This window comes from Myotis daubentonii, chromosome 1 (genome assembly GCF_963259705.1).
Source record: "Myotis daubentonii chromosome 1, mMyoDau2.1, whole genome shotgun sequence".
Classification (NCBI taxonomy): domain Eukaryota; kingdom Metazoa; phylum Chordata; class Mammalia; order Chiroptera; family Vespertilionidae; genus Myotis; species Myotis daubentonii.
In genome coordinates this window covers 85775241-85790093 of record NC_081840.1, presented here as the reverse complement: position 1 = coordinate 85790093, position 14853 = coordinate 85775241, and the positions used below count along the sequence as shown (strand labels likewise).

General features: G+C 36.9%; 1 protein-coding gene across 14 annotated transcripts in view; it reads left to right on the top strand.

Annotated features, from left to right (window-relative positions):
- The window catches only part of HEATR5A (HEAT repeat containing 5A), a 123340-nt gene extending 109012 nt beyond the window's left edge, over positions 1-14328 (top strand). For 10 of the 14 annotated variants that reach the window (XM_059709935.1, XM_059709901.1, XM_059709883.1 and 7 more), the window contains 6 exons: positions 836-983; positions 1946-2218; positions 4334-4558; positions 9469-9623; positions 12327-12540; positions 12859-14328. In XM_059709935.1, the coding sequence (XP_059565918.1) occupies positions 836-983; positions 1946-2218; positions 4334-4558; positions 9469-9623; positions 12327-12540; positions 12859-13166 (1323 nt within the window). In that variant the 3' untranslated portion in view covers positions 13167-14328. The remainder of the gene's footprint in view (positions 1-835; positions 984-1945; positions 2219-4333; positions 4559-9468; positions 9624-12326; positions 12541-12858) is intronic. The other 4 variants (XM_059709873.1, XM_059709927.1, XM_059709918.1 and 1 more) reach the window with 4 other exon arrangements.
- The last annotated feature ends 525 nt before the right edge of the window (positions 14329-14853 follow it).

Sequence of the window (14853 nt, the reverse complement as noted above, 5' to 3'; positions counted from 1 at the left end):
GTATGGCACTTCCTTTAACTGCTTTCCCAAGAGCAACTCTGCATTGGGCAGGCATCCTCAGCATCCATTATTACCAGTATATAAAATTCTTATCATTGTCTCTTGGATGTTACGAAACATGGATGGTATGATTTCCTCTCTATATATGGACTATTATTTACCTTATTGACACTATCATTTTTTAAGTTTAAGGTATTAATCAGGTTTCTACCTGACTTGGATTGTATTTGAATAAATTTTAAACTTTTTGTGCTCATTTATTCTGCATCTTAAAACAAGTATTATAATGATAGGTTTACTCTGTTATTTTCAAAGATGAAAGAAAGCCACTAGAGTAACTACTAGAAAAAGAAAGGGGGGAAATGAAATATTACTTGTCCGGTGTATTTTATTTTTTAGAGAAATATACATTCTGTGCTTATTATTCACTTTTAATGTCATACTTTTCCATTATTCTCTGTTATTACCAAAAAAATACACCTTCATATAAATCTGGGACTCTACATGGCAGTCCTTGTGGGCTTTTTTAACCAAATTTCTCATCTTGTTTTGGAAGTTTCCCTTTCTGTTTTCCCACTTTAGGACCTGTGTGCAAATGACCTTTTGTCACAGTGCCATCTTCCACAGATCGGACAAAAACCAATCTGGTGTTGGTTTAAAGTGGAGCAGGTGTTACATAACTTTATTGCACTAACACCTTTATTCTTTTGTGAACAATTTGTTAAAATCTCTTTTTCTGGATTTTGTCATAGAATTTATTTAGCACTGGTTTTTGTGGGGGTTTTTAAAGAAAGTATTTCCAATGCAATCTCCCCTAAATGTTTTCCTATGATAGGCCTTGGGTATCGAGTTGTTGAATGTACTGCATCGAGTAATTTTGACCCGAGAATCACCTTCCATTCAGTTGGCTTCACTTGAAGTGGTAAGACAGATTATATGTGCAGCACAAGAACATGTGAAGGAGAAAAGACGAAGTGCAGAAGGTGAATGTTAACCCACAATGCCAAATTAATCGTGTAGCATCATTATTTTTTAAAGTATTGCTTATGTATCTTGTCATTCTGATAATCTGTTATGTGTAGCACAAAGGAAATATCTCTAGGTATGGCTATAAGTTCTCCCATTCACCTTTACATGTTAGCTTGGATGTTGTCCATAGCTAAACTACTGCTCCTTGAGAAAATGAGAATTTTTAACAAAACCCTGGAAGCGAAAAAAAATCTCTTATTCTGATTGACTACTTACACTAGCTGTAAGAGTTCACTAACGTACATGGAAAGAGCAACTAACATTTTTTAATGACTTAGATTTTGCAAAGTGATTAAATGCCTTATTTACAAGTCTAATTCAGTATTGGTGAGTTAATTATTCAATATTAGATTTGACTACATATTACAGAAAACCCAACATAGCAGTGGATTTAAAACTCAAGGCCGTATTCTCTCACCTCTCACACGCGCCCTGACCAGGAATCGATCCTGCCACCTTTCGGTGTGTGGGACAACACCCAACCAGCTGAACTACCTGACCATGGCAGGGTTCACATACTTACGAGCACGATGTTAACGAGAAATTTTTTTTTAGAGGGAGAAACACTGATTTGCTCTTCCACTTATTTGTGCATTCTTTGGTTGATTCTCTATGTACCTTAATCAGGGATCGAACCCACAACCTTGGCATTTGGGGACGATGCTCTAACCAACTGAGCTACCTAGTCAGGGCCAACCAGAAAATATTTTAAGGCTGAGAGGATTACCAAGGATTTCTTTTGATTCGTCCCAGTAAGAAGTCATAATAAAGACAACTACTTTTATTTAATACCTAAGACTTTTGTCATTTAAATGTGTTGCCTACAACACCAGTGAGTTAAATTGCCATCTGCCAGAAGCAAAGTAAATACGAAGAAAAGAAGCGTTTATTCAACCCTATTCTTTCTTTCTTTTAGTTGATGATGGGGCTGCTGAAAAGGAAACCCTGCCAGAATTTGGAGAGGGAAAGGACACAGGAGGACTTGTGCCTGGGAAGTCTTTGGTTTTTGCAACACTGGAATTGTGTGTATGCATTCTAGTTAGACAGCTCCCAGAACTAAATCCTAAATTGACAGGTAGCCCAGGAATAAAAGCTACAAAGCCACAGATGCTGTCAGAAGATGGAAGTAGATTGGTTTCAGCGGCGTTGGTTATCCTCTCCGAACTTCCCGCAGTGTGCTCTCCTGAAGGTATGCTGTGGTGTGTGGTTGCTTTACTGGACCTGGAAGGAGAGAAATGGTTTTAATCGGTAAAGGAGATAATAGTTGCTAATCCTTTTATCATTAAAACAAATCTGACCTAAAGGTTTGGGTAATGTTATTAATCCTCTAAGATGAACATTACATCCTAGTAATTTGTTTTACTAAAAGGGTGTAAATAGCATGTACTGCAGATACGTTTTTTTATGGTTGACAGTATTTTAAATCTGTCAGTGGCAGTTACTCATTCTTGGGCTTTTTTTTTTTATATATACAATATCCAAAAGACTTGCCCTACCTCAGTAATGATAGAAGTTTGTCATCATATCCAGTTCTATTTGGAATCAACTCCATTCTTTCAGTACAGCATTTTAAGGCTCTCCATAGGGCTCTGCTGAGTCACTGCCTCCTCTTCATTCCTTCTGGGAGAATTTTAAACCCAGGAGGCTTTATGCTCATCCCTGTTCTGTGCTATTGTCCATGGTGTTATATGATCCCATCCCTTCTCTGTTACTTAAAATTTTGCATTCCTTTGAAGTTCAACTCCAGGTCTACCTCATCTGTGAGGCCTCCCTGTATATACATATATATGTGTATGTCGGTTCTATATGTAGATACATAGTTTTTATGTGTCATATAGAAGCATTATATGTAATTGATTATTATATATAAATAAGATAAATATATACATAGAGAGAGAGACATATGTCTTATTTCCAATGAAATTTTTTATCCTCTAGGTCTAGGAAATCTAGCACATAATAGGTACTCAGCACTTAATACTTTTCAGTTGGTAAGCATATTTCTGCTTAAATGTGTCTTGACCAACTTATGTGCTATCTTATTTTTAAAGTGACTTTAAATTTCAGTTTGAATTAAAACCTATATTCCTTGTTCTCACACACTTCCTTTCCTCCACACCAAGAGTGGCAGAAAAAGTGACTAGCAGAGGACAAGGGGTAAAAATACACTATACAAGTTTTGTTGAGTAGCATCTGGGGAAATTGACCATTTTAGCTTTAGTCTCTCTCATTTTAAACGTAATTGACTTTTTAACTCCTTTAGTAGCCGTTAAAACTTTAATATTCTGTGCTGAGTGGATTGCTACAAATTCCTTGAAAGAAGTTTAAAATGAAGTCAAATGGGCAGTGCCAATGGTTTTGCAGCATTGTGAATATACTTAATGCTGCCACATTGTACACTTTAAAATGATTAAAGTGGTAAGTTTTATATTATGTATATTTTACCACAATAAAAAGCAAATAAAAATAAATTCGACATTTGCCAACTTCCAAGTAAAACAAAATATGACTGCAGAAGATACTGTGATACAATTTAAATAGCATGTTCAATTATAACCAAAATACAGACAGTCCTCGGGTTACGTTGGACTCGACGTACATAACTTCATAGTTACGTCGCCATTGCCCATTTATTTATATATAAAAAAAAGTTCCATCGTTTCAACGTATGTACATATGTGCTTTATGTTTTTTATTATTTATTTACCACAAGTAAAGGTCAGGAATTGTTATCTTTCTTTTAAATTTTTTTTTACTGTTTCACTTCATTACTGCTGTGTATGTGCGCCATGTGAGTGACGTAGGTGCTTATGTAGGTGGGTTCTGACTTACAGTGAAAATCGCATTACGTCACACCATAGAAACGGATCTCCGATGTAACCCAAGGACCTACTGTAGAATCCAGTCTTTCTTTTAATTTATTTTTATTGATTTTAGAAAGGAAGGGAGAGGGAGAGAGAGATAGAAACATCAGTGATGAGCAAGAATAATTGGTCAGCTGCCTCCTGCACACCCCACACCAGGGATCGAGCCCATAACCCAGGCATGTGCCTGACTGGGTATCAAACCGTGACCTCCTGGTTCATAGGTTGCTACTCAACCGCTGAGCCACACCGGCCGGGCTGATTCAATCTTTAAAATCTAAAGGTTATTTAAATTATTTTAAAAGTTATAGTTCTTTATGAAAAATATTCTTAAAAGCAAGAACTCTTTGACATTGTCTTATCACTGATGATTTCTTTTTAGGAACTATATACATAGACTGAAATACAGAGGTTTTTTTTTTTTGAAATGTATCTTACAGGAAGCATCTCAATTCTCCCTACCATACTGTACCTCACAGTTGGGGTCCTGAGAGAAACTGCTGTGAAATTGCCTGGGGGCCAGTTATCTTCAACAGCTGCAGCTTCCCTGCAGGCTCTGAAAGGAATATTATCTTCTCCCATGGCCAGAGCAGAGAAGAGCCAGACTGCTTGGACTGACCTTCTCCGCAGTGCTTTAACAACAATTCTTGACTATTGGGATCCAGGTAATTAAAGTTTTTTGGAAGCTCTTGTTTTAAAATCAAGAGGGACCATTTTTTGAGAAGCTATTGACTTGATTATGTTTGGTAGTCTCACCTGAAAGAGACCATGTTTATTACATAATATGGTTAGAGAACGTAAGTGGATAGAAACATCTGTGTTCTCATTTTAGTATCTTTAACCTGTAATACAAGTAAATGACAGCCTGTATGGTAAGTTGACATGAGAGACCTTCAAGTGTAATATTGTGTTAATTTCAAAATATAGTATGATCTATGACTAGCTGACAGAACTTTTTACATGCATACTATACTGAAAAGTGCATAAGCTAGCTACGAATTATAAATAAGACCAATCTGCCCAGCCAGTGTGGCTCAGTGGTTGAGCATTGACCTATGAACCAAGAGGTCACCGTTCATTTCCCAGTTAGGGCACATACCCAGATTGTGGGATCAATCCCCAATAGGGGATGTGCAGGAGGCAGTGGATCGTTGATTATCTCTCATTGATGTTTCTATCTCTCTCCCTCTTTCTTCCACTCTCTGGAGTCAGTAAAACTATATAAAAGAAAAAGACCAATCTGGTTCATATACTCACCTTAGCACTTAATAGCTAACTAACTAGCCAAGTTACCCATCTTCTCTGAGCCTTAGATTTCTCATTAACAAAATAAGGATATTAAGTTGCAGGAAATGTTAAGGCAGTAACATAATATATGAGAAGCACCTCGCTTATTACCTGGCATATATCAATAAATGATAGCTAGTATTATGTTCAATGTCCATTAAAATTTGTTTGCTCTTGTTATGTTCATTTGTTTGCTCTTATTATTATGTTCATTTTCAACATATGTTATAGTGATTGTAAGAAGTCTTTAAACAAATTATTTCCACTTATTCTAGTAAGGATAAACGTCACAGTTCACTATATTCTATTTCATATGCTGAAAAGGTTTCAGTTGAATTCAGCATTTATTGACCTCCTATTTTGTACCTAGAGTTGGGAATCTAGTACCTATAAATTGCTGTAGGGTATAATTAATAACATAAGTTCTCCTTGAAGGTGACAGTAATGTCTTAATAATCGCTCGATTTCTAGTACACTAAAAAGAAAGAGATTAACTGGCAAAAAATTAGAGTAATCAGCTCTTAGTAAATCAGGCAGAGTGTCACAGGTATGGTTCTCTGGAAGCTCATTCTAGGATGGAGTTTGGGGAAAAGGGGCTTTATTAAGGAACCAAATATGTGAAAGGAATAGGGAAAAGCAATTTGGGGCAAACGAAGTCACACTATAGTGCAGGCCCTCAAAAGTGCAATGAACCTGAGAGCTCTAGAGATTGCCCATCAGAGTGTCCCACATAGGACAGAAATGGCCTGGCCTTGATCCCCAGATGTGGATGGCCCAGGAAGGATGTGATTGCAGTCAGGGCAACTCAGTAGCTAAAGCCAACTCTGAAGGAGCAGCTGGGCAGCACCTTTTCCAACTAAGGGGTACACCTCTGTATCTGCCACAGAAGGCTTCTCCGAAGAATCCATTTCTTAAAGGATTAGAGACATTATAGGTAGGGATTCCAGGCACAAAATTTTGATCAAACACCTGGAGACATAATGTAAGTAAGCACATTTGGGGACAGCAGATAGAGAAATGAGAGAATGTGGGTTTGGGGGCAAAGAGTAAGAAGGTGGTGAATGATGAATTAGTAGAAAAAGATATGCGTTGAATGGTATTTAGGGCCAAAGGATGGAGGATTTGGCATGATCTCAGTGGATTGCTTTTAATATGCATGTGAAATTAGGGTTTTGAGGAGAGTAAAGTGATTTGCATTTCTAAAGAATCACTCTGGCAGCAGTATAGAAAAGAGAGCAAGATTGTTGGAGATGAGATAGTAGCAATAAGGATAAAGAGGAATAGAATACTGAAAATTAAAATACTAAGGCTCTACTAACAGAATTTACTGATAGTTTGGTTTAGGAGTTGAAGGGTAGAGTGAGTAGAGCACTCAGTACCATGAACAGAAATACCATGGTGAGCATTTTCAGGGGAATATACTGAAGTTAAGTGTGAATTGCCTGTAGGACAGTCAAGTGGAACAGAATATATAGAGTCTGGAGTTCAAGAAAGTAGTCTGCACTAGAGGTGATTTTAGACTACCTGTATTAAGCAGTTATTGGTGCAACCTATTAGATGGTTGAGATCACCCAACTTTAGTTTACAGAGCAAGATGGGAGGAGATTCAGAAGAGAATGCAGTCACAAGCAAAAAGAAAACGAAAGTGGTCAGAAGTGTAAAATACAGTGTAGAGGTACAAAAAAAGAGGTGAGGAAGGGGGAGGTTCAAAGTATAGGCTCCTCTTGACGGGAAGAAGGAGGTAGAGATGAGGTTGGAGTTGGAAGTTTTAGGGAGGGAAACATGCCCCTATCTAGGCAGGAAATAACATTAACTGAATTTTAAAGACTTAACCTCTACCAATGAGAGCAAAGGAAAAAAGAAAAGGACCAAAATACTATGTCCAAATTTTTATGTTGACAGTGATTGTGAGCATGCCTCTTTCATCACATACAAAAAGATGTGTTTTGTTGTGTATCAGGGAATGAGGCTAGGAACTGGAGGATTTAGGTTGGCTACTGAGAGAAATTAAAGCAGCAGCTGATCATGACAGGAAAACCATTTGCTACATAACAAATTATTGGCTTAAACAGTATCTGATAGTTATGGGTCAGGAATTCAGAGCAGCATAGCTGGGAATTTCTGGCTCAGGGTCTCTTATGAGGTTGCTGTTAAGATGTTGGCAGGACTGCAACTAGAGCATCCACTTCCAGAACGACTCATTGACCCAGTCAAGGCTGATGGCTAGAGGCTTCAGTTTCCCTCTGGCTGTTAGCAGGAGGCCCCACTTCCTTACCACATGGGCCTCTCCTTGCGGCGAATGCTAAGGGAACCTTGCATCTATCCTAAATAAAAGAGAGGGGGCTGTAATTGGAAAAGAAAAAAGAATGGGAATGTAGTCATGCACTGCATAACCACATTTCCATCATTGACAGACCGCATATACAGTGGTGGTCCCATAAGATTATAATTGATTATAAGCAAAAACTTTTTTTTGCGACGTTATAAGAAAAGGCTGGACCAGTCTTTGATGTTGAACTGGGTGGTTTCATTAAATAAATGAGGAGGAGACTGGCTCAGGATGCTGTCCACCAGAGGCTGGAGCCAGAAGTTGGCCAGGGATCAGGAGGAGTGGCCTGGGGCAAGGGACAGCCACCACACCCACCCCTGCTTGCCCCTGCACTCACAGACTCACTTCCCTTCCTTCCATTTATCTTTGTCTCTCTTTCCTCCCATTCCTGTTCCTCTTACAAACTCACTTCTTTTTCCTCCATTTCCTCATTATCTTTCCTCCCAGCCCCATTCCTCTCCCTTTTATTGTGTCTCCTCTCAAGTTTTATCTCTCTGGGTCTCTCTGATCTCTGCTCTTCCTCTCTCCCCTTCTCTTCCTTCCCTCTCTCCCTTTCTCCCTCCCTCCTCCTGACATCTATCTCTCCCTCTGAAGGTGCCTCCCTCAATAATCCTCCCCCTGATACACACATACACACACACACTATCTTTTATACCGAATTTTTCTGTAACTTTTCTAAATTTAGATACATAAATATTTACCATTGTGCTAGTTGCTTACAGTATTCAGCACCGTAGCATGTTGTACAGGTTTGTAGCCTGGGAGCAGTAGGCTGTTCCCTCTAACCCAGGTGTGTAGGAGGCTCTACCATCTAGGTTTGGGTAAGTGCACTCTCTGATGTTTTCAAAAGTAGCAATCCAGGGGGAAGGGGGTTAAGGGGGAGGGTAGCAGTCCATTCTTATGCAAGTTAATGAGTTGAATTTGGCTCTCCTTTTCAAATAATACTGATTTTTCACAGCAGGTTCATTAAAATTATTTAATGAGACTTTGACTTTGGGAAATGAATTACATCTAATAGAAAATTCCTTTAAATAATGGGTGGTGAAGGGGACCAAAAGTCCTGCGTTTTAGGGTGTTGGTTTTCAAGTTGGTTATTAAGAAACAAATTACCTGTAAATGGCTCATTCTCACTTTTGAAATCTAAGATCTCATCCCCTCATTTTCTCCTTTGTCCAAAATGTCATCTATACCCAGTTTTGTCTCTGTATTTGGAATTTTCATGCTTAATGTGAATTCCCTGTGCATATGTATTAAGATTTTATTTTCTCCTGTTAATCTGTCTCTGTTAATTTGGTTATTAGCCCAGCCAGAAGAATTTAGAAGGTAGAAGGACAATTACTACTTTTTAGCCTCCCACAGTGGCCTATGCAGAAATTTTCAAGTTTTTTCTCTACTGTTAAGAAATGGTATATGTAGCAAAGTGCTAAAGGATTTTCACTTGACACATGTATTATCAATATATAAATACTTTACACTTAACAAAGAAAAAACAATTGTCAAAGCATTTCTGTATTGCTCTGCAATAAAGATAGTAATAAAATGAATAACACACACTGAGTATTATGTACAGTGTGCTATTTTAATGCTTTACATAGATTAACTCATTTAACCTTATAAATGTAAGTCCTTTTCTTACTCCCATTTTACAGATAAGAAAGCTGAAGACAGGGTTAGATATCCAAGGTCACACAACTAGTAAATGTGTATTCCTAGTAAATATATGTATTTACTGATGTCCTTACCTGTGAAGATTATCATTGGTTTGGTAATTCTTGATTCTATAATACTTATAATCCACATTTTAAAGCCTGAAACATTTGCCAGGAGTTTTAAAGTCAATCAGTGTTTACTGTCGATAACTGGAACAAAAGAAATTGTTACTACCAAACTAGAGATAGCTTCACACGGACAAATATAGAAATATTAGGATCTGTTTCTCATATATTATTTTCTCTTTAGAAGATGGAACACACCAAGAACTTGATGAAGTCAGTCTGCTTACTGCTATCACAGTATTTATTTTGTCTACCAGTCCAGAAGTAACTATCATCCCATGCCTTCAAAAGCGCTGTATTGAGAAATTTAAAGTTACTCTTGAGATTAAAGATGCTATGGTAAGTGTCTTTAGCAGAGAGATGTTTGTGATAGGAATATATTTAGGCTTTTGCGAAACTTTGATTTTTGTTGACTCTAACAAGAAGTATCAGACTAAAATTTTTATATATAGGTTTGGGGTGACATATTCCTTGGGTGAAAACACCAAATAAAAATAGTCTTATTCTTTGGCCCTGAGGATAGAGCATAACTGGAAAAAGACAAAGGAGATTTTTTTAAAAAAATCAACAAAAAACTGCCTGGCCAATGTGGCTCAGTGTTTAAGCATCGACCCAAGAACCAAGCGGGCACCAGCTCGATTCTGGGTCTGGGCATGTGTTGTGAGCTTGATCCCCAATAAGGGGCTTGCAAGAGTCAGCCTCTCAATGATACTTCTCTCTCATCTATATTTCTATCTCTCTACCTCTTTCCCTTCCTCTCTCTCTAAAAATCAATAAAAGCATGTTTTTAAAAAATCAACAACTAAATTTGAAATAGGGGAATCTTAAAATTGACATATTTCTAACTTTTTTTCAAGGGACATTTTGTATTATTATAGTGGATTTTCTTTTTGTAGAAAAAAAAGAAAGGCTTCAGCACATGCCTTTCTTTCTTTGTTTGTTTATTTATTTATTATTGGTTTTAGAGAGAGAGAGGAAGAGAGAAACACTGATTTGTTGTTCCACATATTTATGCATTCATTTGTTGCTTCTTGTGTGTGCCTTGACCAGAGATCGAACCTGCAACCTTGCACATCAGGACAATGCTCTAACCAACTTAGCTACCCAGCCAGTACATACCTTTTGTGCAGTGATGGCGAACCTTTTGAGCTCAGCGTGTCAGCATTTTGAAAAACCCTAACTTAACTCTGGTGCCGTGTCACATATAGAAATTTTTTGATATTTGCAACCACAGTAAAACAAAGATTTATATTTTTGATATTTATTTTATATTTTAAATGCCATTTAACAAAGAAAAATCAACCAAAAAAATGAGTGTCATAGGTTCGCCATCACTGCTTTAGTGTATGATCATGAAATAATGGGACCCACTCCAAAAACAGTTCACACAAGTTGATTCCATTGCTTTATGGTCCCTTCATTTGCTGAATTAATTTCCTAGTCCTTTATGTGCTACAAAATGAGTTTGTAGCAGATGATTACAACTATTTCTTTTTTTTAAACATGTTTTTATTGATTTCAGAGAGGAAGGGAGATGGAGAGAGAGAAACATCAATGATGAGAGAGAATCATTGATCGGCTACCTCCGGCATGCCCCCTACTGGGGATCAAACCTGCAATCCAGGCATGTGCCCTTGACTGGAACTGAACCCAGGACCTTTCTGTCTGCAGGCTGACACTCTATCCACTGAGTCAAACCAGCTAGGTCACAACTATTTAGACTCCTAAAGTATAGGAACCAGATTTTCTCTCAAAAAATTTAATCGTCCAAAGACCACCACAATTTATTGAAAAAGGATGACTTATTTGCAGTAAGTTCTCATTTAACATTGTTGATAGGTTCTGTGGCTTTAAGAAAAATGCTGTATAAAGAAACCATTTTTTTGCCGAAACCGGTTTGGCTCAGTGGATGGAGCGTCGGCCTGCGGACTGAAAGCTCCCAGGTTCGATTCCGGTCAAGGGCATGTACCTTGGTTGTGGGCACATCCCCAGTAGGGAGTGTGCAGGAGGCAGCTGATCGATGTTTCTCTCTCATCAATGTTTCTAACTCTCTATCCCTCTCCCTTCCTCTCTGTAAAAAATCAATAAAAAAATATATTAAAAAAAAAAAAAAAAGAAACCATTTTACCTTAGGCTAATAGTAAACAAGAGTTAAGTTCCTAAAGTATCTCATCAATGTTACAACAAATGACATTATTTGAGCACCTGCTGTATTTGATGTATAGTCATCTCCTTTTCTTCTGTTCTTTTTGTTGCCTACAGCCTTGCAGGAGCTTTAGTTAGCTGTCTCAAAATGATGGCTCTGATATGTGATGACACATAATTAATATGGTCTAGACATGGTTCTTTAAGACCATGACATTTGAATTTAAATATATGTGATTTTTTAAAGACATTTTCTGGAATCTCCAAAATATTTTTCAAGTTTGTGTGTGTGTTTTAGTTTAATTTTGGTATGAGATTATAGAAGGGCCTATGAGGGGGAAATGGAAACTACAGAAAAGAAGAAAAGTTAACCATTACAATGTATTGAATAAAGGATACAACAGGGGCCCTAGCCGGTTTGGCTCAGTGGATAGAGCGTCAGCCTGCCGACTGAAGGGTCCCAGGTTCGATTCCAGTCAAGGGCATGTACCATGGTTGCAGGCACATCCCCAGTAGGGGGTGTGCAGGAAGCAGCTGATCGATGTTTCTCACTCATCGATGTTTCTGACTCTCTGTCCCTCCCTCTTCCTCTCTGTAAAAAATCAATAAAATATATATATTTTTTAAAAAAGGATACAACAGGGAAGGCAAGTGTTCATATCCTAGTGTACGTATTCATGTGCCTGTTCCCAGTCCAAAGTGTTGCAGCCACTTTGTTAGCATGCAAGTTTGAATACCTGTTACCATTTGGACTTCCAAAATTAAAGATAAATTAGAGATAAATTTAAATACCTTTTTAGGAATTTTTTAATTAACTTTTTAAAATTTACTTTAAAATATACATTTTAATGTAAATTTATTTACAGTTCATACTATTTTTGTCTCTCACTTGATTAGGTACAAATCAAGACCTACCAGCTCCTACTTTCCATTTTTCAGTATCCGAATCCAGCTGTTTCCTACCCTTACATTTACTCTTTAGTCTCCTCTATTGTGGAAAAACTACAGGAAATAGACAAAAAAAATCCTGAAGACACCGCTGAACTTCAGATCTTTCAAGAAGGTATAAAGGTGTTGGAAGCACTGGTAACCATTGCTGAAGAGCAGCATCGTAAGTGTCAGCATGAAGTTCATATTAGATCAGAATCTGTCTAAAATCAGAAATTTAATGTTAAAGTGTAAAACATCCACATATTTGTTAAATGAATAAATTTTTAAAATGTAAGAGTCACTTACTATTATATTTTCATATTTATTGAAAGGCAGTGTTATGTTAGTCCAAGTAGTATTAATTTGGGAGAAGAAATGGGAAGCATTGTTTTCCCCTTACGTGGGGAAGAAAGTGTCCAGATCAAGTATGTTTACAACTTTTTGTAATAAACATTTATATTCCTGAACGTAGGACTTACTTCATTTATTTACTTTCCAGGCTCTCAGCTGGTGGCTTGCCTTCTACCCATCCTCATTTCCTTCCTTTTGGATGAGAATGCTCTGGGATCAGCAACTTCCATAATGAGAAATTTACATGACTTTGCTTTGCAAAATCTCATGCAAATTGGGCCTCAGTATTCATCAGTGTTTAAAAGTGTAATGGCTTCTTCTCCATCCCTGAAAGCCCGCCTTGAGGCTGCTATTAAAGGCAATCAAGAAAGTGTCAAAGTCGGGACACCAACATCTAAACATACTAAGCACCCTGGGAAGAATTCAAGCATCCAATTGAAGACCAGTTTCCTCTGATGTTACTTTTTTTTATTAATAAGCACCTTAATATAGTAGTTGATTATTTCCTTCTCTTTGGGGACAAAAGTGACATTTTAGACACAAGTGCACTTGGAGGTCTGGTTGATTGTTTTAATTTAACTGCTTTTTCAAAGTCACAAAACAACATTTTTTGTGGGTTTTTGTTTTTTCCATTTAATAAAGCTGCACAGCTCTGTCAGAATTCTTGCCAGGAATTTCAATAAAGTGCTAAAGAATTGACCTTACTAAACAACCCATTGCTTTAAAAATGAAATGGATTTCTTCTGACAGTCCATACACACTGAATATTATGACAGGTTGGACTCTATCATAAATTATCTGCATTTACGTTATATCCCAATTTTAACTTAAAATTCTGCCTTATTCAGCAATTGTATTAAACTTTCTTGGATTTCTCAACATAAATTATTGGAAAACTACTTAGGAAGCTTGATTTAGAATTATTCAATATATAATAGTACAAATTAATTACAGTCCTACAGTGTGACTTAAGATTTCATGTCTATAAATAATCAGGTTTTCAATCATCTTTTGGTTTTGTTTTTATTGGGTTCAGAAAATAGAAATTTTACTCATTTTAAATAAAAGAGGGCATTGCACTTCAATGTTTCAAATGGATTTTCTGTTACCTCTATTCCTAACAATTTTGTTCATTTGCATTTGTGGCAAACATTCATACCAATGAGTTTAATATAGATTCATCTATATTTACATCAACTATGGGTTTATATAAATGTCAAATTGAGTACAATAAATTTGGTCATCAGTGAATACAAGTATGTTTTTTTAACATGAAACATATTTTAATATAGAAAAATATCTAATGATAAAGTCATCTTGGTTGAAAAATATTTTTTAACTGTTAGTGATCATTGACTCTCCATCCACTTCAGTGTTACACTTTGAATCAAGCACTATGTCAAAACAAAGTGCTTTCTTGTTAAATATTAAAAACCGAAGTGATAGGGGCATGTTCAGAATTGAGAAACACTTTGAGTCAAGCAAAAGCAATGTATGTACTCTATTTTATTATGTTTGTATATAAACACTTGTAAATTGTTCAGAGTGAAAACATTTGACAAACTCTAACACTACAATCAATTTTTCTGATTTACATAAATAAAGCTAATTTTCTTTATTCTTGTATTTGAAATTATTTACCCACATAAATGGCTGGTTAATCTCCCAGATTTCAGAAAATCAATTTTACAGGGCAAATAATATCCCTTCTTTGTAACTTGGCCTTTTTTCTCAGAGGAGCTCGCTCTTTGGAGCATTCTTTGCAATGGTTTGGGTTCTCTGTTTTCCTAATTGTCTTGAGGAATTTGAAAGTATACTTCTTACTGTTTCTTTCACCTGAATGCCCTTCCCTCCTTTGTTTTATCTGGCAGGTTTCCACACCTTTTAGGCCTAGTTTAAATATCACCATGTCTCCTCACCTTGGTAACTCTCCTTTAACTTCTTTTTTTTTTTTTTTTTTTAGGTTTACTATATTTTTATTGATTTCAGAGAGGAAGGGAGAGAGAGAGAGAAAAACATCAATGATAAGAGAGAATCATTGATCGGCTGCCTCCTGCATGCTCCCACTGGGGATCGAGCCCACAACCCCAGCATGTGCCCAGATCAGGGATTGAACCATAACATCCTGGTTCATAGGTCAACG